Raw genomic sequence first — 22895 nt, 5'->3', positions numbered from 1 at the left:
GTAATGAGATAGGAATATCGGAAACCAGGCCTCCTTAGACAAAAGCTGTTTCTCCACCTGTCCAAGTGTCCCATCCTTTGGCTGTGCCAGGAACATGATCCTGCCTATAGTCATATACTGTAAATGCCTTCACTTGTTGCTGAATTTAGAGAAGAACTTAACCACTTATCTCTAAGTGAAAAATCTGGCTAACCAAGAGATCATGGAAGCAGTGTTGGGGAGTGGAACCCAGGACCTGCTGTCTGAGGCTTTGATTTCTGTTTTGGTGCAAGCAATATGACTTTGAGGAAGGACAATCTAGACTTTCACTCATGTAGTCTTCACATTTATTCAGTGTCTCCTGTGTTCAGAACTGTGCCAGGAACTGGGGATGCAGCCTTGAACAAAACAACCATAGTTTAATCCTTGTAGTACTTATAGTCAGTTCTTATGGTGGGAATAAGACAGTGATCCAATAATTATTGTTCAGTCGATAAGTCATGTCCGACTCTTTTGTGACCCCCATGACTTGTGGCCCGCCAGGCTCCTCTGTCCATGGGTTTGCCCAGGCAAGAATACTGGAGTGGGTTGCCATTTCCTTCTCTGGGGGATCTTCCCAGCCCAGGGATTGAACCCACATTTCCTGCATTGGCAGGCGGATTCTTTACCACCGAGCCACCAAGGATGCCCGATCAAATAATTACACAAATATTAACTGATATTGTTAAAGTAAGTGCCATGAAAAAGCACATGGTACTAAGAAAGGGGGTTATAGGACCTTTGACCTGTTGGGCTAGAGAAAACAGCCAAGGAAGGCATCCTCTGAGGAAGTGGTGCTTCAGCTTAAGTCTGAAAGAAAAGTTCATTAACGAGGTGAGGGAATATCATTCCAAGCAGATTCAACAGTATTTTTGAAGACCCTGGTGCAGGAAATTATTCAAGGAAATGAAAGACCAGTTTACCAATTTGTACAATGTGAGGTAATCACAATGTTGCCTGGTTATTGTGGGAATCAGGTAATACATGTGAAAGTATTTTATATACAACAAGGACCTGTGTGTGCACACCCATATTATAAGAATCTACATGTTATAAACTAATATACAACTGAATTTGTAGGGGTTGCTGGGATGGTGGATAAACCAGGACTTTGTCTTCCTCATCTAGTTCTTTCCAAAGTTAAAATGCACCTTCTATGAAAAGTGGGAAAATTCAAGTTTTGAGAATCTCAGCTTTGGATAAAGAATACATGCCTCAGGTGGTGGTGTTGTTGTTTTTTTGATATGTAACAGTTTGAAAAATAATGCCAGTAATTGCACTGTTGTATGTACACAGTATAGGATAGTGCTTAAGAGCACAGACTGTGGAACAAAAGTGCCTGGATTAAAATCTTGAGCAAATTGTTTATCTTTGCCTCTGTGTCTTTATCCATAAAATGGGTATAATAATAAGTACTTATCTCCTAGGGTTATTATGAGGCTCAAATGAGTTAATGTATGCAATACAGCACTTAGAACTATTTCTGGCACATAGTTATTACTATAAAATTATAAGCTATTGTTTCATTATTATTGTTATAATTACCTTTTTAAAGGCTCATTAATATCACCATGAAAAAGGTGCAGTGGAAACTGTAGCTCAGAGAGGTTGATCTCCTCAAGTTCACACTGCTAGTAAGTGGGCAAACTGACATTTCAGTTCAAGACTTCATCCAAAGGTCAGATGTTTCCTGCTGCATTTTTTTCCAACTGTAGGTTAATTTTGTTGTAGAATACTTGGGCTTGCATGATGGTTCCTTTCCTTGTCTTTGTGCTTCTGTGCTGAACTGAGTGCTGATATGAAGATTCTTAAGGTAAAGAGTCCAAGGGGCTGCCTTTATTGAATTTCCACTTTGAAGTTTCCTGACTTCTGTGCCGTTTAAAATCTATGTCTTAAGCATTTCAGCAATGTGGTTTATTTATAGAGTCGTCTTCCGGTTCACGTGTACTGGGTCCGCTTTTGGGTGTTGAGTTTTCTGTCAAAGGTTGTTTATTTCTAACCCATTTTGATTTCCTGTTGCTTTGTGGATTGGTATTATGACCTGCAACAGGAACACCAGGAAACCTGTCTTAAATGGAACAGCCAGATTGAGACCCTGTAGATTAAAAAAGAAAAGCACCTTATTATACAGCCATATTTGGATATAAGTATGGGTTAGGCATTGGCTATATTAGGCAAAAACCTAGATATAGAAACCTCACTTAGAGGCAAAATCTGCAAACAGTGCTGCTGCTACAGAGCAAAGCTATTAGCTCCAGCCTCTTGGTCAGTGACAGTCTCTTAGAGCCTGAGTTCCTACATCTATAAAGAGGAGATTATTATACTTTTCTTTGTAGCATTTTTGAAAGTATTAAATGAATACTATGGGTAAAGCAAGCAGGCCGGGCCTGACCTCTGTTAATAGTAGCTATTGATAATGATTAAAAAGAGGAAACATTTTTTATTTTTTTATCTAGATCTGTTTTTACTGACATACACCTATCATTGAAATCTAGCATCTCTTGCTATTAAAAATTCCATCAGGAGAAATTATTTGCCTTTGTGCAACTCATTTGCTTTTCTTAAAAAAAAAAAAAGTAATAATTACAGCAGGTGTCATATTCCCAGCACTGTACTTGGTTGTTAAATACACTCACTACTTCATTTTATTTTAAAACAGGATTTTTTTTTTCTCACTTTACAAATGAGGAAAATGATGCCCAGAAAGTGAAATGAATAGCCACAAGTTGAAATTCATATCCAGATATGACTGACTCTTGGCTTCCTTGTACTTTAGTAATGTCATGAAAGATTTCTTTGTTGTGTCTGACTCTGGCATGGAAGTTTTTGAAAGGAAAGGTGATAGCTGTCAATAGATACTCTTTAGGGGGGACTCCTGTTGTCTGTTAGACACTGTGCCACGTGTTTTACTTACATTAATTTATTTTTCCCAACTCTAAGAAATAGCTATAATTATCTCCATTTTATTACAGTTGAGGAAGTCAAGGTGCAGTGACGTTCAGAGGCATTTGGGTAGTGGTGGAGATGGGCTTGGATTCTAGATCTCCTGGCTGCAAAACCCGTGCTCTTACTCAGACTGTAATGTGTGTGTGTATGTTAGTTGATCAGTTGTGTCTGAGCCTTTGCGACCTCATGGACTGGAACCCAGCAGGTTTCTCTGTCCATAGAATTTCCCAGGCAAGAATACTGGAGTGAGTTGCCATTTCCTTCTCCAGGGGATCTTCCCAGACCAGGGATCAGAGTTGTGTCTTCTGCATTAGCAGGCGGATTCTTTACCACTGAGCCAACGGGGAAGGCCTGGATTTGCCCGTAAGCTAGAACTGTTGTTCTGTCGCAGGGGTAGCTGTAGGCTCTAGTGTCTTTCCACGGTCAGAAACCTCAGAAGGATCGTGTGTAACTTGTGTTAACACCGAGGAGGGTGGCATTTTCCAGAGCTTTAGTTCTATAACATGGAAGACCTCAAACCTCAGCTATGCTTCAGACTCACATTAAAGTGCATTCTAATTGGTAATCAGTGCATAAGGAACCAAAGAAAATTTTAATTAAATGCTGTTGTGTGAATTTTCCAGTCATTTTATGCCTGTTGAAATGATTTCATGTAAAATTCTCTTCCAGTGCTCTGCCGTTACTCTTTATAGTGTAACTTTATCAAGATTTTGTGCTTTTTTTTCCCTGTAAGGGTTTAATTACCATCATTAAGGATTTAGGCTGCTATGCATTTACTTAACTCTCTTCCCTGTGTACTAATTGGCATTTGCTGTAGTGGAAAGAGCGTGGCGACTTGGCGTCCTACAGACTGTGAGCTAGATATTTCAATCTCTGTGAGCCTTAGTTTCTTTGTCCTATAAAATGGGGCTAATCATACATCCTTGTACAGCTGTTAGGAGGAGGGCTGGAGATAATGTATTTAAGTTATCTAGTACAGTGGTCCCCAGCCTTTATTGGCACCAGGGACTGGTTTGCGTGGAAGACAGTTTTCCCACTGACCGGAGCTGGGCAGGGGGTGGGGTTGGTTTCAGGTTAATTCAAGCGCATGACATTTATTATGCTCCTGTGAGAATCTACCGCTGCAGCTCAGGAGGCGTGGCTCAGGCGGCAATGTGAGGGCTGGGGAGCGGCTGTTAATACAGATGAAGCTTCTGCTGGCTCACCTGCTGCCCACCTCCTGCCCCGCTGCCCAGTTCTAACAGGCCACCAACTGGTACGGGTTGGGAACCCCTGACCTAGCACATGGGTCAAAACAGATCGATAGGCTCTGCTGATAGGATTTGCTTGCTAACTGGTGCAGATTATTTTCGGAAGTTGCACTAACAGTAGAGTCTATTTTACTTAGATCTCCTTTTTGTCTTGTTCTTTTTAGTGGATGTTCACAAGGATTGTCTTCAGTCATGGCCTTGGGTTTAAGGTGCTTCCGCTTGGCCCACCCTGCCTTTTGCAGCTCCCTTGCAGCCTTGACCAGACCTGTTTCAGAAGTCACGGTGCAGACAGTGAGAGGAAGACAGGATGACCGTGGGCAATACATGGCCTATGCCGCCGTACCAGTCCGTCATTTTGCTACCAAGAAAGCCAAAGGTAGAGACGTGACCTCCTCGCCCCTGTCTTATATTTAGTCCTTTGAATGATCAGAGCTGGAAGGGATGTCAGAGATGTTCTGAATTTCTCCCCATGTCTCACGAAGTGGTGTCTCAGGTGGTTCAGTTGATAGGCTTGAAAGGTCACAGGGACAGATATCGTATTAGAACTGGGGGTCTGTTTTCTCACTTCCATACTGCCCCATATGTTGCCACAGCTCAGAAAACGACTGTTTTGTTTTACATTTAGAATTAGAGGTGTAAGTGCCAAGCAAGCCAGAATACTTGGGACAGGGATCAGTGTGTTTTCTCCTCCCAGGAAGATCTGTGCTGGAAGTAAAATTAAAAGCAGAAGTTTGTTGGGTGAGGACGTATGAGAGCCGAGGATTTAGATGGATGATCTTAATGGCTTGTGTCATCCAAGAATGAGACTTTGATATAACTCAGGTCTCAGCTTAAACGTTGCTTCCTCAGGAAAGCCTTCACCGACCTCTTGGGCTAGGCCAGTTCCCTTGTTACATGCACTTGTGCACACTGTTATTTTATCTTTGATGTACTTAGCAAAGCACTCATTAATTAATTAATTTGTAGGATTGATTATTGTTTGTTATGTCTTCCATACTGGACCCTGTGAGGAAAAACTCCATCTCTGTCTTTTTTTTTCTTTTCAATCTATGTTTTTTGTTTAGGAGCTAACAGGGCCTGACACATAATATGTATTAAAAAGTTTTGTTGAAGGAATGAATGAGTGACAGAACATTGTCAAGCAGACCTGCTGTTAACACTTGGAGTGGTCGGTCAGGGAGTTCACGTGCAAGGACAGTGCTTGAAATACGCTACTGAATATTTTTTCCCACTGCTTTTCTTTTATGGTTTCACGCAGACCTTCTCCTTTCCTGTTAACAGGAAAATTAACAAGTTGTCAGAAAAGCATTAATGCATAGAAAACTTATATTCAGTTAATAGTGATAATGGTAATGACTTTGGATCTGTAGGTTGCTTTATATATATTTTTTTAATTCACGTACATTTAATAATTTAATTTGATCTTTATAAATTACCCATTGAAAGAATTATAATTACCCAGTGAAGAAATTCTTCTAAATACCAGTGAACCACGTATCTCACCATTTTGCAAGTGAGGAAACTGAGATTGATGTGTAAGACCTTTGCCCATGATCGTATCCAGTTGGTGGCAGAGCTGAAATCCGGGGCCCTGTGCCCACAGCACTGCAGTGGTCTAGTGCACCAGATGGTAGCTGCGGCCCACAAGCAGCATCTTTTCATATTTAATTGCATATTCAGATTTTATCTTCTTGGGTTGCCTCTTTAAAAAGTTGGTCGTTTGACTTTTTCCTTTAGGTTTATTGAGTTCTTTCTATATTAAGAATGCTGATCCTTTGTCAGTATGTACATGTTACGGGTATCTACTTTGCCTTTTTACTTGATAATGTCTTTCATTGAACATCAGTTTTAATGCCGTCATATTTTCCAGTTCTTTCCTTTATCATTTGTGCTTTTTCGGTCTTATTTAACATACCCTCATCTATCCCAAAGTCAACAATCTCTTCTTCTGTATTTTCTCCTAAATATTTGGCAGGCTTTTACTTTTCATATTTGGGTCTTTAATCCATAACGGAATTTATTTCTGAATATGATATGAGATAGGGAATCTAATCTTATTTCTTTTTGAAATGAGTAATAAGTGTGTCAGCCTCACTTATTTTTTCAAAAAGCAAAACATTTTAAAATCTATTTATTTTTGGCTGTGCTAGGTCCTTGTTGCTCCAGTGGGTTTTCTCTGGTTGGTGGTGACTGTGGGCTCCTCTCTAGTGTGAGGCACAGGCTTCTCATTGCAGAGGCTTCTCTTATTGGGGAGCAGGGTCTCAGTATTTGTGGGGAACAGGCTTAGTTGCCCCTCGGCACGTGGGATCTTCCTGGACCGGGGATCAAACCTGTGTCCCCTGCATTGACAGGTAGACTCTTAACCACTGGACCACCAAGGAAGTTAACCTCATTGAGGGAAAACTCTACTTCCAGACCTGTAATGCCTCCTCTGTCATATGTTATGTTTCTTCATACATATGATTTGTTTCTGAGCTCTTGATGTGCTGAACTGTTCATCTCTCCCTGCAGTAAATTCCCTAATGCCTGAATCACTGTCATAAAGTCTTGAATCTGGTGGTACAGATCTTTCCCTTCAGAATACACTAGCATTTTCTTCTTCTTCTTCTTGGCCTTTTCTCTTCTCTGTGACATTTTTAATCATATTGTCAGGTTTTCTCCATACAGATCTTACACAGTTCTTCAATTAGGTTTATTTCTAGACTATCATCATTTTTTGTCACTTTGGTATATGATGTTTTTTGAAGCCCACTTTTGAAGCCCACTTTCTGTATACAGAAAAAGTGTGTACATAAATTGTAAGTACTCAGTGAATTTTCACAAAGTGAACACTATGTGGCTATCACCCAGATTAAGATATAGAGCGTCGCTTGCACTTTGGAAGCTTTGCTGTTGTCCTTTTCAGGTCTCCCCCTTCAAAAGACAACCCCCTCTCTCGGCTTTAACACTACAGATTTCGTTTTGCCGTTTTTGAACTCAGAATGGGATTCTTTCCATGCCTGGCTGCTTTTGATAGCAACCTACATGTGAAATTTGTCCTTGTTGTTGTCTGTAGTAGTTGTTGGTACATTTTAATTTTTTTTATAGTATCCCAATGAATGTGTGTACCACGATTTATGTATGTTTTCTATAGTCGATGGATATTTGAGGTGCTTCCAGTTTTGAGCTAAAATAAATAATGCTGCTGTGAACTTGCATTTGGGTGCCCGTAAGTTTCCCTTTCTACTGCATGTGTACCAAGAGGAAGGGCTACTGAGCCTTGGGTTATGTATATATAAATTTCAGTTCAGTTTCAGAACATACAGTTTTCCAGAGTGGTCATGTCAGGTTACTGTCCTCCCCAGGGTGTTTTAGCTTTTTATTTGCTAATTACCCACTATCTACTTGTGAGCACTTGGTATGGTCAGCCTTTTTAATTTTAGTCATTCTAATGAATGTGCCGTTATATCTCATTGTGGTTTTAATTTTTTTTTCACTGATGAATAGTGATGGTGAGCACCTTTCATTTGTTTACTGGTTATTTGGATAGCCTCTTTGTTTCCAGTCTTTTGCCCGTTAAAAAATATTGACCTGACTTTTAAAAATTGACTTCTAAGAATTTTAATGTATTCTAAAGACAAGACTTTTGCATATATATGTATTGCTGATAATGATTACCTTTTCATGGTGTTTTTTTTCTGATGAACAAAAGTTCTTAATTTTAATGTAGTCAAGTTTGCCAATCTTTTTCTTTTATTAGTAGTGCTCTTTTTTTCCTGTTTAAGAAATTTTTCCCTGCCTTAAGGTCAAAATATATTCTATATTATTTTTTTGTAAGAGTCATTGCTTTAAGTGTATGTCTTTTAGAAATTATGTGTTCTATTTGGTTGCTGGTGAATAGGAATACTTTTGATAATTATACATTGATTTTGTATATTGCAACTCTGCTGAACTCTTAGAACCGTTGTTTGTGTATTCTTTTGGATTTTCTATGTAGATAATTAAAATACCTATATTTAAAGATAGCTTTGTTTTTCCGTCCCCAATCTATATACCACATACCTTTTATTTCTTTTCTCTCTTTCCTCCATCCCTCTTCCCTCCTTCTCTCCTTTCCTTCCAACTATATTGTCTAGGAATTCTATTATAATTCTAATAAAAGTGATTTTTTATTGGAGTATAATTGCTTTACAATATTATTACATTAGTTTCTGCTGTACAACAAAGTGAATCAGCTATATGTGAATAAAAGTGATTATTGATAGTAGTCATCCTTGCTTTAGTCCTGATTGTATAGTGAACACTTCTTATGTGTTAACATCAAGAATTATGTTTGCTCTATTTTTTGGTAGTCTCTCTTTTAAGCAAGTATCTTCTGTCCCTGTTTTGCTAAGAGTTTTTGTTTTGAATGGGTATTAATTTTTTTTATTGGTGCTCTTGCTGCGTTTATTGAGTGAACATTTAAAAAAATTTTTCAATCTATGAATGTGGTGACTCAAGATTAATAGCCTTTTCTGATATTAAACCACTGTTCCATTCTTGGTATAAGCCCTCCTTGTTCTTATATGTGATATGCATATACATTGCTTGATCCATAATCTGTATGTTGCTGGATTTGGTTTGCTAATATTAACAGCACTTTTGAATTTTTTTGGATTTTTGTGAATTAGTCCTAATATAACTTTCTGATACTGATGAGCATAAGTTCCTTTATGGGTAATTTGTCTTTTCTCTTTGGCTGTTTTCACAGCCTCTTTGTCCTTGGTTTTCTGCATTCACAGAATGTCTAGGTGTGAATTTGCTTTTACTATCCTGTTTAAAACTGCTTCTAAATCTGAAAATTCAGCTCTTTCATCAGTTCTGAAAATTCTAAACCGTTAGCCTGTTAACTTCAGAGCTTTCAAGCAAGATGATGACACAAGCAAATAAATGTTCAAAAAAAAATCACTCTGCTGCTTACTGGTTGGTTACTTTGGGCAAAACATTTAAATAGCTGTTCCTCAGATTCCTTATCTGTAAAATGGGAACAATAATAATCTGTTCTTCCTATGTCAGAGGGCTGCTTTGAATTCTAATAGAAGAATGTACTTGAAATTGCATTGCAAATTGTATTATGGTATACAGATGGCACAGGATCTAACTTATTGTAGATGTTTAATGAAATTTGTTGTGAATGATCTCAGTAAATGTTGAATATTTAATAAATAAACAAGTATAGGATAGTACCGTTTAAATGTTTTTATTCTTTTCCCTCTTCCCACACACTACATAAAGGAATGCAAGAATATTTGTATTACTCACGAGAGTGAGCTATGCATATATATATTATAGATGCTTATGAAACATCACTATGATGGTTTAGATACAAACTAGAATTTTACTCAGTTCTCAATATTGTTGGTTTTCTAAAATATAAGCCATTGTCACTACCCCTGGTGGTATTTCTGAAACCACTGCTGTTCTCTCTGTCTGTACCAGCCATCAGATACTTTGCATGGCCTTGTTTTAGGATTCATTTTTAAATGAATTAATATATTTTCTGTGTCTCTTTTTTTCTTAACTCATTGTTTATTGCGTCTATTTATGCTTTTGTTTTTTCTTTTAAATTCATTGAATGTTGACTTTCTAGCCAAAGGGAAAGGACAGTCCCAAACTAGAATGAATCTTAATGCTGCCTTGGTTGAGGATATCATCAACTTGGAAGACGTGGATGAAGAAATGAAAGCTGTGATAGAAGCACTCAAGGATAATTTCAATAAGACTGTCAATATAAGGACCTCACCAGGTTAGTGAGTGAACCTGTGTTTTGGAGAGGGGCACAGTGGCAAGCACATTGCTTTGGCAGAACTGGATTTCATGTATTAATTGGTGACCACTGGCAGTTACTTTACTTCTCTGGTGTTCAGTTTCCTTGTCTAATTCCTGCCTTCTAGCTTTGGGATGGGGATGAAAATAAGTGAGGTGACATGTGTAATGATTCTTGTACAGTGCCCAGCATGTATTAACGCTGCATTTATCCATTTAGCACATACTTGTCTGCTATGAACTCGTCATTGTGCTGGTTCCCGGTAAACAAAAATAGGCATGATCTCTCTCAGGGAATCATACTGTCAGAAAATGGGACTTTGATTATTACTGTATTCTAAAAACTTGTAGGTATTTAGTCTCATAGTAACTGACACCTTTGGTCTGATTTGTCCATTTTTTGTCCGATTTGGCCATTCTCATCCCTTACTGGGGACCAACTGGCTGCAGACATGCCCACCTGAGGCATTTCTATACCCCTGGGCTTGACCAGGAAGATTCCGTTTGGGTTAATAACTTCCTGAAAATGGCTTTTCTAAGTGGGAAATGTCAGAACTGTCTAGGAGAACTGTTTACAGATGTGATGGAAGAAGTGAGTTGTCAGCTAATGGTGCAGGCAGGCAGGAAAAATCCAATTGCTATTAAATTGGCCTTTTGGAAATTGTCATCATCCTAGAGTCAAGCCCGGGACCCCCTCGGAAAATATCTGTGGGAGCTTGGGCTGCTCCCGCTCACATCTTGGTTGGGATAGTTCATAAGAAAGCTAGAAAATACTTCATGAACTTGTTCTTAAGAAAACCAAGTGAAAAATCTACAGCTCCATCTATAAACACCAGCAGAAACATCAGAGATGAGATCCAGTGTGAAACCAGAAGAGCATTCTATCATTTGTCAACCCTGGACTGGGGCATTTTTGCCTTTGCTGACAGTAGAGCGTGCCATTCAATCTCTCCCAACTGTTTATTTTAAACTTGCTTATTATTTTAGGTATGAAGCTGATAAAGTGCTTTGTCTCCCCTGTGCTTTCTGGCCTGTTAACATTCTGCAGCCGAAACCAGAGAGCAGTTTGAGAGGAGCTCAGGGAGAAATGTGATACTTCAAATTGGCCAGCAAGCTCCACTCTTGTTGAACTTAAAAAGATGATGGGCCTGGAAAGAGGTTGGGAGTGTAATTTGTTAAATGTTAACCTCTGCAAAAATGAGGGGCAGGAATGAGGCTGAGGGAGATGCTCGCTGGGGACAGATTGAGGGAAAAGGATTTGATGCATTATGTCGATACGGATTTTGGGAATGGGAACCACCACAATTGCATGGTGAAAAGCCCATGTTGGGACTTCTGTGGCAGAGGATCTTATGGCAAATCAGGAAGGCTGAATTAAGATCCATTTTCAAAAGGCCTCCCGCTGGTATTTCCTCTTTGCTTCTTTCTCTTCAGGGTTATGTTTGTACAGCGTTCTGTGTAGAACTTGGGGCCATGAAGAGACTGGGTGAAACAGGCTGAACTTAGCCAGTCTTTCATTTTATTTTACTTTTTTTTGCCAGATTATTCCATATTCCATTATTCCATATGATATGGAATACTTTCAATACTTTTCAATACTTTTAATACTTTTCAATACTACCTGAACCAGCAGACATTTTTCCCCTTATACCTCTGTCTGTGTACCAGCAATTTCTGTCTCCAAGATTGAAGACAGAATTGATTGCTTTTAATAGTTGTCTAAAATACAGGTTTATTTGTTTCTTCATTCTTGTCCTCTCATTCATTCATTCATACATACATTTATTTCTTCATCAATGTATTATTAAGCACTTATTCTGTGCTGTTTAGTAGGTGCTGTAGATTCAGAGAGAAAAGACATTGTCCCCATCTTCCAAGAGTCTAGATCCTAGTGTGTAGGGATAGACAAGTAAACCAACGTGTAAAACCACATAGCAAAGCAGTGTGGTGAAGACCATGACTTTGGAGTTGATCAAGTCTAGGTTTGAATTCAGGCCCTATTAAGGGCTCTTGTGACCTTGGACAGGTTATTTTCTGTGCCCCAGTTTCCACATCTGTAAAATGATGGAACTGTCTCACAGGTTTATTGTGATAATAAAAGCAAATAGAGTATAGAAATCATTTAGAACCGTGTCTTTCCCTAGAAAGTGTTCGGTAAAGATGGGTCATCATTATTACAGATTTGTGTGTAGGATCCTGGAGCTCATAAAGAATTTGTAATCCAGCCTAAGAGGTCAGACAGGATTTCTGAGATTAGATGCAGTCATAGCTGAGTGTTCAAGAGTGAGCAGAAATTATCTGAGAATAGAAGGGTATCCTTAGTAGAAGGAAAAATATATGCTGAGGATCCTGAGGCAAGAGAGAACGGACTGTTACTAGAGAAACTCTTAAGTAGGTTAGTTTGGTTAAAATAGAGGAGAAAATTGAGACATAATGATAATAGCATGTGTTGGGCCCTTGTATATGCCAGGACTGTATAAGGGCTTTCCATAAACTCTTTTAACTCTCAACAACCCAGTGAGATAAGTATGATTTTAATGCCCCATTTAGAAATCAGGAAACAGACGCCCAAATGGTTCAGGAGACCTTCCTAAGGTCATACAGTTCAGGAAGTGGCAGGGTTGGCATTTGAACCCAGGTCATTGGTCTTCAGAATCATGGACTTTTCCAGATTGAAGCCAATGGTGTCAACAGCCTTCTAACTTGTGATAGCATTGAATTGAGTTGAATACTGTGCTTCAAATCAGATCTTAGGGCCATAGTGTGGAACTACATTAGCCTAACAATTTGCTAGGACAACGCCCAATTTGTTGAAAAGACTGACACCTCTCCCACCACATACACTCTCTCTCTGTCTCTCTCTCTCTCTCTGTCTCTCTCTCTCTCTCTCTCACTTGGTGTGTCAGAATGAGCCATTCTCGAGTGATTCTTAAAATGAATGGTAAACTTTTCTTCTAGTTCTCATTTGCATAGGAAATCAGGGAGTTTGAGTAATGCCCCTTATATTGTCTTGTAACAATATACTTGCCTTCTTGACAAGAAAATTTTGCCCAAGATTTCCCCTAATTCAGATATAGACAAAGATCAGATCCAGGGTATCAGTGAAGTGGTAATAATTGGTGGGTTGTTTTTTTTTTTTTTTTTTAGTTCCTAAAGGGAGTCTAAGTGCCAAAATCAAGGTGGTAGAAGGTAACAGTTCCAAACCTGGCTGCATGTCTGAATCATGTGGTCATCTCGAAAGAAAACTACAAGTGCCCACAAGATCACAGGCTCCTGAGCCCCTACAGAATCAGGATCTCTGGGGAGTGGGACCCAGGAATCTGAATTTGAAAGCTCCCTGGAGATTTCTGAACGGCACAGTTCAAGTTAAAAATTCCGCTGATACGGGAAAGAGCCTTGATTAGGATTGGTCGTAAGCTCACCTGAGTTGGGGCTGGGCTCTTCCTGGGTTTTCTTTTTGTTAGCTCTGTGATTTGGCTCCTTTTACTTCCCTAAGTTTCCTTCTCTGGTGTAAAGTGGATATAGTGATACAATGTTACAGACTAGTTGTGAAAAGGGCTAGTAAGCGGTACCTATTTTTATATTTATTTTTTGTGTGAGTCTATTGTATCTTTGCTTATTTATATTGACTTGTAATCTATACTTTAGTCCTGTAAAGTATTTTTTAATTGAGTTGGAAACCAAGGTACTGAGAAGATGACTGTGATGAACTTGCCTGAGGTTTCATGTTAGTAAGTGGTGACATAGCTGGAAGGGTGACCAACACTTCCCAGTTCCAGCTGTCAAAGTCCTGTGTCACAGGAAACCATGCAGGACCAGGCAAATCAGGTCCCTTGGCTACTCTGGTGCTGGTAAGGAATTTCAACCTAGTTTTGTCAACATTTCAAAGCTCTTCCCATCACACGACACCACTGCTTCTTTAAAGTCTGGAGTCCAAGAGAATGAAGTCTGTCACTGTTTCCAGTGTTTCCCCATCTATTTGCCATGAAGGATGGGACCAGATGCCATGATCTTCGGTTTTTGAATGTTGAGTTTTAAGCCAGCTTTTTCACTCTCGTCTTTCACCTTCGTGAAGAGGCTCTTTAGTTCCTCTTCACTTTCTACCATAAGGGTGGTGTCATCTGCGTATCTGAGGTTATTGATATTTCTCTAAACATTAGTTGAATCTGAGTTGATAGAGACTTAGATGCGAGGTTACTAAAAGTCCTTCTGAATTCTAAGACCCTTTCTTTAATTTTCTTTTTAGGATCCCTTGATAGTATCACTGTGGTGACTGCTGATGGGAAGCTTGCTCTCAACCAGATCGGCCAGATCTCCATGAAGTCGCCACAGCTGATACTGGTGAATATGGCCAGCTTCCCAGAGGTAAGGTGGCCTTGCTCAAGGGCTCCCTCTCCACGGTCTCCCTTGTAATGCAGGAGACTACAGCAAGTCAGGAGGAAGTATTCTCTTCACTTTGGGGTGAAACAACAGACAAGGCATAACAAAGGGAATTTAAGGATACGGAAAGCTCTCTTCCTGTTTCTAAATTCCTTTTCTATTTTACTCAAACACTACAGAGCCCAGGCAAGTAATTTGAATACTGAGCCAGGCCCGTCTAAGACAAACAGGAGCGGCAGTGGGGTAGCTGGAAGGGCAAGGGTAAACTGTAGAGCCTGCGCCCTGTCTGAAAGGACAGGTTTTGCCCAGTTGCTGCTGATCCTTCCCAGGCAGAAATGTAGGCCTGGTAATCAGATACTACCAGAGACTAAGATTTTTATTTACAGAAGAAGCCAATGGCCCCAATTTCTATGTAAGATCTTTGCTAAGTGTTGATAACTAATTCCCTTTGTTGGTGTGTTCTGAGTCTATGACAGAATATATTGGTGGCCGTGTTTGGCCGTGGGCCACTAGGCTGTGACTTTTGCACTGTTATTTGGAGAAGCGCTGTGCTGTGCGTGCTTGGTCACTGAGTGCTGTCTGACTCTCTGTGACCCCGTGGACTGTAGCCCGCCAGGCTCCTCTGTTCACGGGGATTCTCCAGGCAGGGATACTGGAGTGGGCTGCCATGCCCTCCTCCAGGGGAGCTTCCCAACCCAGGTGAGTTCTTTACCGTCTGAGCCACCAGGGAAGCCCTATTTGGAGCAGACCTTCCAGGAACTCACATTCCTTTCAGACTCAACTGGCCATTGCAGAATATTGCCCAGAGCACAGTGCTTCCAGGGCTGGAAGGTGGGTTGCATTAGATCATTGCAACCTGGAGGCTGTGATTTTAAGTCTGGTTGGGGAAGATAAATTGGCTTTTCCTTACTGATCCAGTAAGAAGTGACCTGCATTAGGACTCCTGAGGACCTGGAATCTGGTCCCACCTCTCGCCAACTGTCTATGTAGGTTGCGTCACTCTCTGGGTCTCCATTTTCTCATCTGTTCACGTGAGATGAAGGAATCTGAAGTCTCTGTCTATTCTCCTGGTCTCTTTCAGTAATTCTAGCCCAAAGACAGAGACCAAAGTTGAACCTGCTGGATTTGACAAAACTGGGTTAGAGATAAGAGTAAGCCCTTGCTATGAACAAACTGTTTCAAATCAGGGGGCTCTTGCAGCCGATGTGCCCATATTTGTGGGGGTATTACTCACTTCTCCCCTATTGTTGTGTTCTCCGTACTTTAGCCAGAGTGAACTTGTAAAGATACTAATATCTATTGGATTATGTCATTCCCGGGCACTGAGTTTATCAGTGGCTTCAAGTAATCTTTGAGAAGAAGGTGACTGTGGCCTAGAAGGCTTTGCGTGAAATGGCCCCTGCCTGTCTCTTGCATACTGTCCAGTCTCATGCCACTGTCACCCTTGCACACTGCTCTGCCCACTAGCCTTTCAGTTCCTCAAACCTTAGTATCCTCAGGGCCTTTGCATATGCTGTTTCCTTTGCTTGGATCACTCTTGTCTGGCTAATTACTATCTGTATTTTGGACCACAGCTTTCATATTACTTTCTCACAGAAGTCTTTCCTAGTCTACGCAAAATCTCAATTATTCCTCTATATTAACCACTTTTATACAGCACAGTTCTTTTTCTTCATTTTACTTATTAGTAGTTATGCACTAATCTACATCTTAGTTTTCCATCTCCCTTTCACTAGATCATAAGCTTGGAATGTAGGAATCATATCCAACTTGCTCATTCTGTCCAGCACCAAACACCATGCCTGACACATGGATGCACCCAGTAAATTTCCTTCAAATGGGCGAATACTTGTCATTAGGTTGATGGAAGGGAGGCACTCATTCGTGGTGTTCCCGAGGAGCAGAGAAATGGACAGAAAGGGAACTGTTAGCTCTTTCCCCTTCTGGCCCCTCTGAACCACTGAGGCCTCTCCGCCTTGTTCATCTGATCCCACAGGCACCGCGGGCCAATTTAGGGAACAGCCTCCTAATTACACAGCTTGAAGACCTCATCAGGCAGATTGCTTTTCAGAGCCAGCCACTTCTGTTATTAAATAGCAAATGGCATTCACAGAAGAAGCACCTGATTGGCCACCAGAGCATCTTAGGAGGCAGGAGGAGGTATTAGCAGCTTAATTTTTTCTTAGGAAATTGGAATATATCTTCATTTTCCAAGCAAGGCATCTTTGCCATTTCTCCAAGTTGAAATTCTGTGAGTTTTGGAAAAAAAAAAAACCACATCTACAGTTAACCTTAGTAGAGTGGCTCCTTACAAGGACAGAGTGAGGAAGTGTGAGTTACATTGTCTTTTGAATTCCTTTATCTCATCTGGTGTATATATTAAACAAACAGCTCTAACTAAACATTTCCTTCCTCTGGTTTCGACGCTGTCCATGGAGCGCCCAGGTTTATAGCTTCAAAATGCTGAGCTAATCCTCTCTGTGTTTACAGACTTCCTTTCTGTTTCACATGCGGCTGGCTTTCTTTTCAAACCTGGGCATTTCTGGGTCATGCCGTAGAGACATGATGCAGATTTACATGCATAATCTTTTTAAATGCATTGAGGACAGAAAACTGCATTGCATTTGTTTAACATGTGTCCTGCTTGATAAATGATACACACAAGTTACTACCTTCCATAAACTTGCCTGCAGCTAGAGTTAATGATGGGAAAGAAGGGAGTTTTTAAAAAAAAAAAAAAAAAAAAAACAGAAATACAGACCACAGCATGATTTGAGTAAGGCAAAAAAAAAATTCTGCAGGCTCCTTTATTGCTCTTGTGAAAGGAAGAAAGGTGTGTTGAGTGTCTACAGGGCTGCTAGGCATTGCTTTCTCGTATTTTGTTTCATGTGGTCAGCATAGCTACTCTTTAAGGTTAGACTTAAGTCTGTTTTCTAGAGGAGGCATCTGAGGCTCAGAAAAGTAGAATTCTTCCACAGATTGATACTGTGGCTGTACAGCCAGGACTTGAGCTTATGTCTGTCTGTTTGACTGTACATCCTGTGTTCCTTTCACCATCTGTTCCTTAATTCCACAAATATTTTTGTTGAGTCTCTGCAAATCAGCAGTTGACTTGAACCCAGATTGTCAAGGACTTGTTCACCTGTCTACAAAAATTTCATCATCTTTTGTCCTGTAGCATACACATGCACATAGATGTGAGTGTAGACATGAATGAATTGGATTTATTAGTTTAAGAATCCCTGGAGGAGGAAAGGCAACCCAGTCCGGTATTCTTGCCTGAAAAATCCCATGGACAGAGGAGTGTGGCAGGCTATAGTCCCTGGGGTCCCAAAGAGTCAAACACTACTGAGTGAGCATGTAGGCACGCAGTAATAGCAGACATTGCTAATTGATCACAGCGCTCGGTCCTGCCTAACACCACATGGGATCTGTGATCTTTCTCAACACAGTACTCCAAGCAGCCACAACCAGTGAGTTATTGTTGCCATTGGACAGCATCTGTTTGCACTGGGGCGCTGGTGGGCATCTCTTCAGTGAGGGGTAGAGGCTAGGAGATGGAAATGTGATAGAAATGCATGCCCTTTTGTCTGAACCATGAGTAGGTCAGAAGTCATGTTGGGAAAATGACTATAATTCCCTGAGTTTCTGTATTCTTCCATATCAAACTAAAATGTACATGTTTAACGTATTTCAGAAGAACTACATCTTTCAGTAGGTTTTTTTTTTTGGCAAATGAAATCACTCTTGGTTCACATTTTTTCTGCATGCAAAAGGGACACAGAACAGGTATAAAATGGTACAAAATAAGGCTTTTGGGAGAGGGTATAAACATGAAGAATGTTTCTAACAGGTTTGAGCCAGTGCTTTAATATACATATTAATCTACTTATTCAGCAAGCTTTTACTGAGCACTCACTGCATCCTTGGTACTGAGCCTTGGACAGGGAAGGTGTAAATATTGAGCTGTAGCTCCTGCCCAGCTTGGAAGCAGCAGTGGGTGCTCCCATGCTTGCCTAGGAAGGCTGTGTGGCAACACTTGGGCCAGACTGTGAAGGGAAAGTGGAGGTGGTGGTGGTGGTGGTGGGGTGGTCCAGCCAAGTTACCAGTCTTTCCCTCAATGAAAAGCTTCAGAAAAAGTTAGGAGACTTGAAATCAGGTCAGTCCTTCAAAGTGGTGAGTCTCCCTTTTTAAAAAATTTTTTTAATTTTTTAATTAATTAATTAGTCTATTTATTTATATTTTGGCCACACCGAGAGGCATGTGGGATCTTAGTTCTCCCAACCAGGGATAGAAACTGTGCCTCCGGCATTGGAAGTGCGGAGTCCAAACCTCTGGACTGCCAGGGAAGCCCCTCCCTTTATGTTTAACTTTAGAAATCTGTGTTTCATTTTTATTAAGGAAGTTGGTAGTTCTCTTGTAGAGGAAAATTTCATTTCTTTATCCAGTTCTTTTATTTACCTTGGCCATACGCTTTATACACCAGACCTAGTTCCAAATTCCTTTTGGCTATTAAAAAAAAAGAATCAAATTCCCTGTGCCATAGTTACTGAATACATTGAACTAGTGGATCTGGGCGGTAATAGAGACTAAGTGACGTCACTGGACGGAGAGCTGAGGAGCTGAGCCTCCTCTTAACACTGCCAGTAGCCAGAAGCGTGATGAGCGAGGTCTTCACTTGTTGCTCTTGACTTTCAGGGACTGTGTCTCTGTGTAGGGGTGTGACCTTTACCAGCAGGAGGGGACTGTACTGGTTCTGTCTGAGATCCCTTCCAGCTCCAGTAGTCTATGGTCAGAGGTACATTTTAAGAATTTATCATTTTGAGCAGTGGCTGCACAGTTAAATTCTGTAGCCCAAGGACACAATTTGTCTTCTTGTGGAATGCTGGTTTGTCTCTTTGACCTAACGATAACATCTTATGTCCCTGTAGAATTCAGGTCATTTTACCATGAAATGGATGAGCTTTTTAAGGCACGCCCTTGAAACAAAACCCAACCTGGAAAAATAAAATAGATGTGCAACAAACCCCATTTATTCAAACTGGAAAGTCTGGGGAGGAACTCAAGGCTGGGAATTGGCTCCGTTGAATCCAAGCGATGTGGATTGGCTCTGGTCAAACCTAAAATTCTTTTGAAAATCAGGGGCCTTGTTTTCATGAATGGCACATTGTCATGCCAGTGGAATTCTCTCTTCCACACTGCCTTCTCTGATGTGGTAGGATTGCGAACCAGGTGTGGTTATAATGTTGCTTAAGGTTGAGATAAGGCAATTTGGGACATCAGTGTACCAGCGTGCCACCTTGCCCAGTAGAGAGCAAGGCTGTGTCAGAAGAGACCCTGTTGGACGTCAGGACAGCAGCGCATCAGAGAACGATCCTCCGTGTTCTGTAAGAAACCGTAGTGGGGAGGAACATGAGAAAGAAGATCTTTACATATAACGGAGTCATGTTGCTATACAGCAGAAGTTAACATTGTAAAAGAGCTATATTTCGATGAAATAAATTTTTTTTAAACAAAGAGGGACTTTGATGGCAGTCCTGTGGTTAAGACTTTGCACTTCCGCTGCAGGGGGCATGGGTTCAATCCCTGTTCAGGGGAACTGAGATCCAACATCCACATTCCTCATGGTATAGGCACAAAAAAAGAAGGAAAAAAAAAAAGACAGCAGTGCATCAGTTAAGTGATGACATCAGCTCATCATTCTTTGGGGGTTTGTGCATTGTTATCTTTATTGAATATGTTTATATAATAGTGCCCCTTGCCCAGGTGTTACAGGCACCCAGACACAGAGGAAGATGCATGGCTCATGTTAGCTCATTTAATCCTTTCTGAGGTACAGTACTGCAGGGTCTCAGATTACTACATGGAGGCTCAGAGAGGTCAAGCTTGTTGCCCAGGGTCACATGGTTAGCAGAGTGGGATTTGAACTGAGATCTTCCATGCTTCCTTTCTTGGCACGCATACCAGCAGAGATTCATTGCTCATGCCAAAACACGAGTGAAGTTGGTGTGAGCATAGATGCGAGTGAGTTAAATTTATTTACTCATTCCAATCGGCACTGGTATATTTTGAGTGTAAAATGTCAACTGGAATTTTTAATGTATAAAATCTTTCAGCTGTCTTTACACCAACCTTTGCACAGACCAGCCCCCCTCCCTTGAGGATTTATTGTGGTTTTGATCTGCGTTGCCTCAAACCATTGAAATCTTTTCAAAGAAGCAGAGCTGTTTTCTTTTTATTTTTTCCTCTATGCTTTTTTTTTTTCCCTCCTGCAATACACTGGTACCAGGAGTGGACATAGTTTGCTATTCAGCTTGATCAAAGCACTCTACACCAATGTAACTTCCTGATCTTACTGGTAACAGAACTAAATGTTTCCATGTTCTGCCAAGATGGGTTGCCAGTTATCGACAGAGGGCTTGCATCTGGTAATAATTATTTACTAATTCTGTTTACCTTTTGATCTGGTTTTCAGTGTACAGCTGCAGCTATCAAGGCTATAAGAGAAAGTGGAATGAATCTGAACCCAGAAGTGGAGGGGACGCTAATTCGGGTACCCATTCCCAAGTAAGTCTGGCTGACGTTCACATATTTTGATGTAATGGGGCAGCTCTCTTTGGAAGAAAACCAACACTCCATGATACTGTTAGTCTGATGGCGTACTTTACCTATATCTCTCATCTTGGCCGGCTCCAGCATCTTTTGGGATCCAGTTTATTGATTCAGGTGTAGCAGTAGACCTGACAAAGTTCTTGTCCTCATGTATTTTACATTCCTATGGGAATATAGGACTCATAAATAAAGTCATTCCAGATGATGAAATGCTGTGAGGAAAGAAAGGACAGTGTGTTCCAATAGAGAGTGACTTGCTGAGAGTGATGGTGGCAGGGACAGCTTCACAAGGAGGTCACATTTCTGCTGACAGTTGAATGATGAGGACAAGGCAGCCTAGGGGAAGAGCTTTCCAGGCAGAGGGAACAGACAGTCCAAAGGCCTTGAGTCTGAAAGGACCTCGACACTTGTAATCTGTAACCCAGATTTCTGGAAGAGTCATTTTCCCACTAGTCCTCACTTGTTGAAGAATTTTAGGTATAAGAAAGAACAGAATATTGTTAGTTACGTAAATATATAGAACTTAAGAGTTTCAAAGGCGTAAAGTGTATGTTTATTTTGCAATTGAAAAAGAAAAGAAATAATAAGACCTCGGCATATTTGATGAAGAGAAAGCCATTGTGTCTCAGTGGTGGTGTGGGGGTTGGATTGGTGAGAGGCCCATACTCTACGCATTATAGGCCCTGATGAGTAGCATGAGCTGTGCTGTCATTATAGTGGGTAGCCATTGGAGGCCCTTCAGTAGAGGAGTGATCTGATGTTGACTTTTTACGAGCTCTCTGGCTGCTGATTAACAGATGAAATGTAGGGGGACAGAGTGGACCCAGAGAGTATCGTTGGGAGGCCACTGCAATAGTCTAATTCCAGGACTTGGTGTGTGCGAAGTTGCTTCAGTTGTGTCCGACTCTGCGACTCTATGGACCATAGCCACCAGGCTCCTCTGTCCATGGGATTCTTGAGACAAGAATACTAGAGTGGGTTGCCATGCCCTCCTCCAGGGGATCTTCCTCACCCAGGGATTGAACCCACGTCTCTTACATCTCCTGCTTTGGCAGGTGGGTTCTTTACGACTAGTGCCACTTGGGAAGCCCAGCAAGCTCCAAGTAAATGTTGAATTCATTCAGTCACTCAACAAATATTTATTAAGCCCTAACTACATGCCAGGCTGTTTCCTGTTTGTTGAGATAGAACAGTAAATAGCACCAACAAGAGAAAGTCCCCACCCTCCTGGGGCTTATTTTATAGTCAAGTAGGCACAGTAAAGAAACCTGTGACTCAGATGGTAAAGAATCTGCCTACAATGCAGGAGACCTGGGTTTGACCAGTGACAGATTTTATTTTTTTGGGCTCCAGAATCACTGTGGATGGTCACTGCAGTCATGATTTTAAAAGACACATGCTCCTTGGAAGGAAAGCTATGGCAAACCTGAACAATGTATTAAATAGCAGAGATATCACTTTGCCAGCAAAGGTCTGTATAGTCAAAACTATGGTTTTTCCAGTAGTCCTCTGTGGATATGAGAATTGGACCATAAAGATGGCTGAGCCTCATAGAATGGATGGTTTTGAATTGTGGTGCTGAAGAAGACTCTTGAGAGTCCATTGGACTGCAAGGAGATCCATCCAGTCAATCCTAAAGGAAATCAGCCCTGAATATTCATTGGAAGGACTGATGCTGAAGCTGAAGCTCCAATACCTTGGCCACCCAGTGGGAAGAGCCAACTCACTGGAAAAGAGTTCCTGATGCTGGGAAAGACTGAGGGCAGGAAGAGCAAGGGGCATTAGAAGATGAGATGGTTGGATAGCATCACTGACTTAGTGGACATGAGTTTGAGCACACTTCAGGAGATGGTGGAGGACAGGGAAGCCTGGTGCGTTGCAGTCCGTGGGATCACGAAGTCTGAC

The 22895-nt window shown here is 41.0% G+C and overlaps 1 protein-coding gene across 5 annotated transcripts in view; it reads left to right on the top strand.

Annotated features, from left to right (window-relative positions):
* Positions 1–22895, top strand: part of MRRF (mitochondrial ribosome recycling factor) — a 58038-nt gene that overhangs the window by 1367 nt on the left and 33776 nt on the right. For 3 of the 5 annotated variants that reach the window (XM_065928520.1, XM_065928519.1, XM_065928518.1), the window contains exons 2-5: positions 4379–4590; positions 9823–9978; positions 14245–14363; positions 20854–20945. In XM_065928520.1, the coding sequence (XP_065784592.1) occupies positions 4407–4590; positions 9823–9978; positions 14245–14363; positions 20854–20945 (551 nt within the window). In that variant the 5' untranslated portion in view covers positions 4379–4406. The remainder of the gene's footprint in view (positions 1–4378; positions 4591–9822; positions 9979–14244; positions 14364–20853; positions 20946–22895) is intronic. The other 2 variants (XM_065928521.1, XM_065928522.1) reach the window with 1 other exon arrangement.

Source organism: Muntiacus reevesi, chromosome 3 (genome assembly GCF_963930625.1).
Source record: "Muntiacus reevesi chromosome 3, mMunRee1.1, whole genome shotgun sequence".
Taxonomy (NCBI): Eukaryota; Metazoa; Chordata; class Mammalia; order Artiodactyla; family Cervidae; genus Muntiacus; species Muntiacus reevesi.
This window is presented reverse-complemented; position numbering and strand designations above follow the sequence as displayed.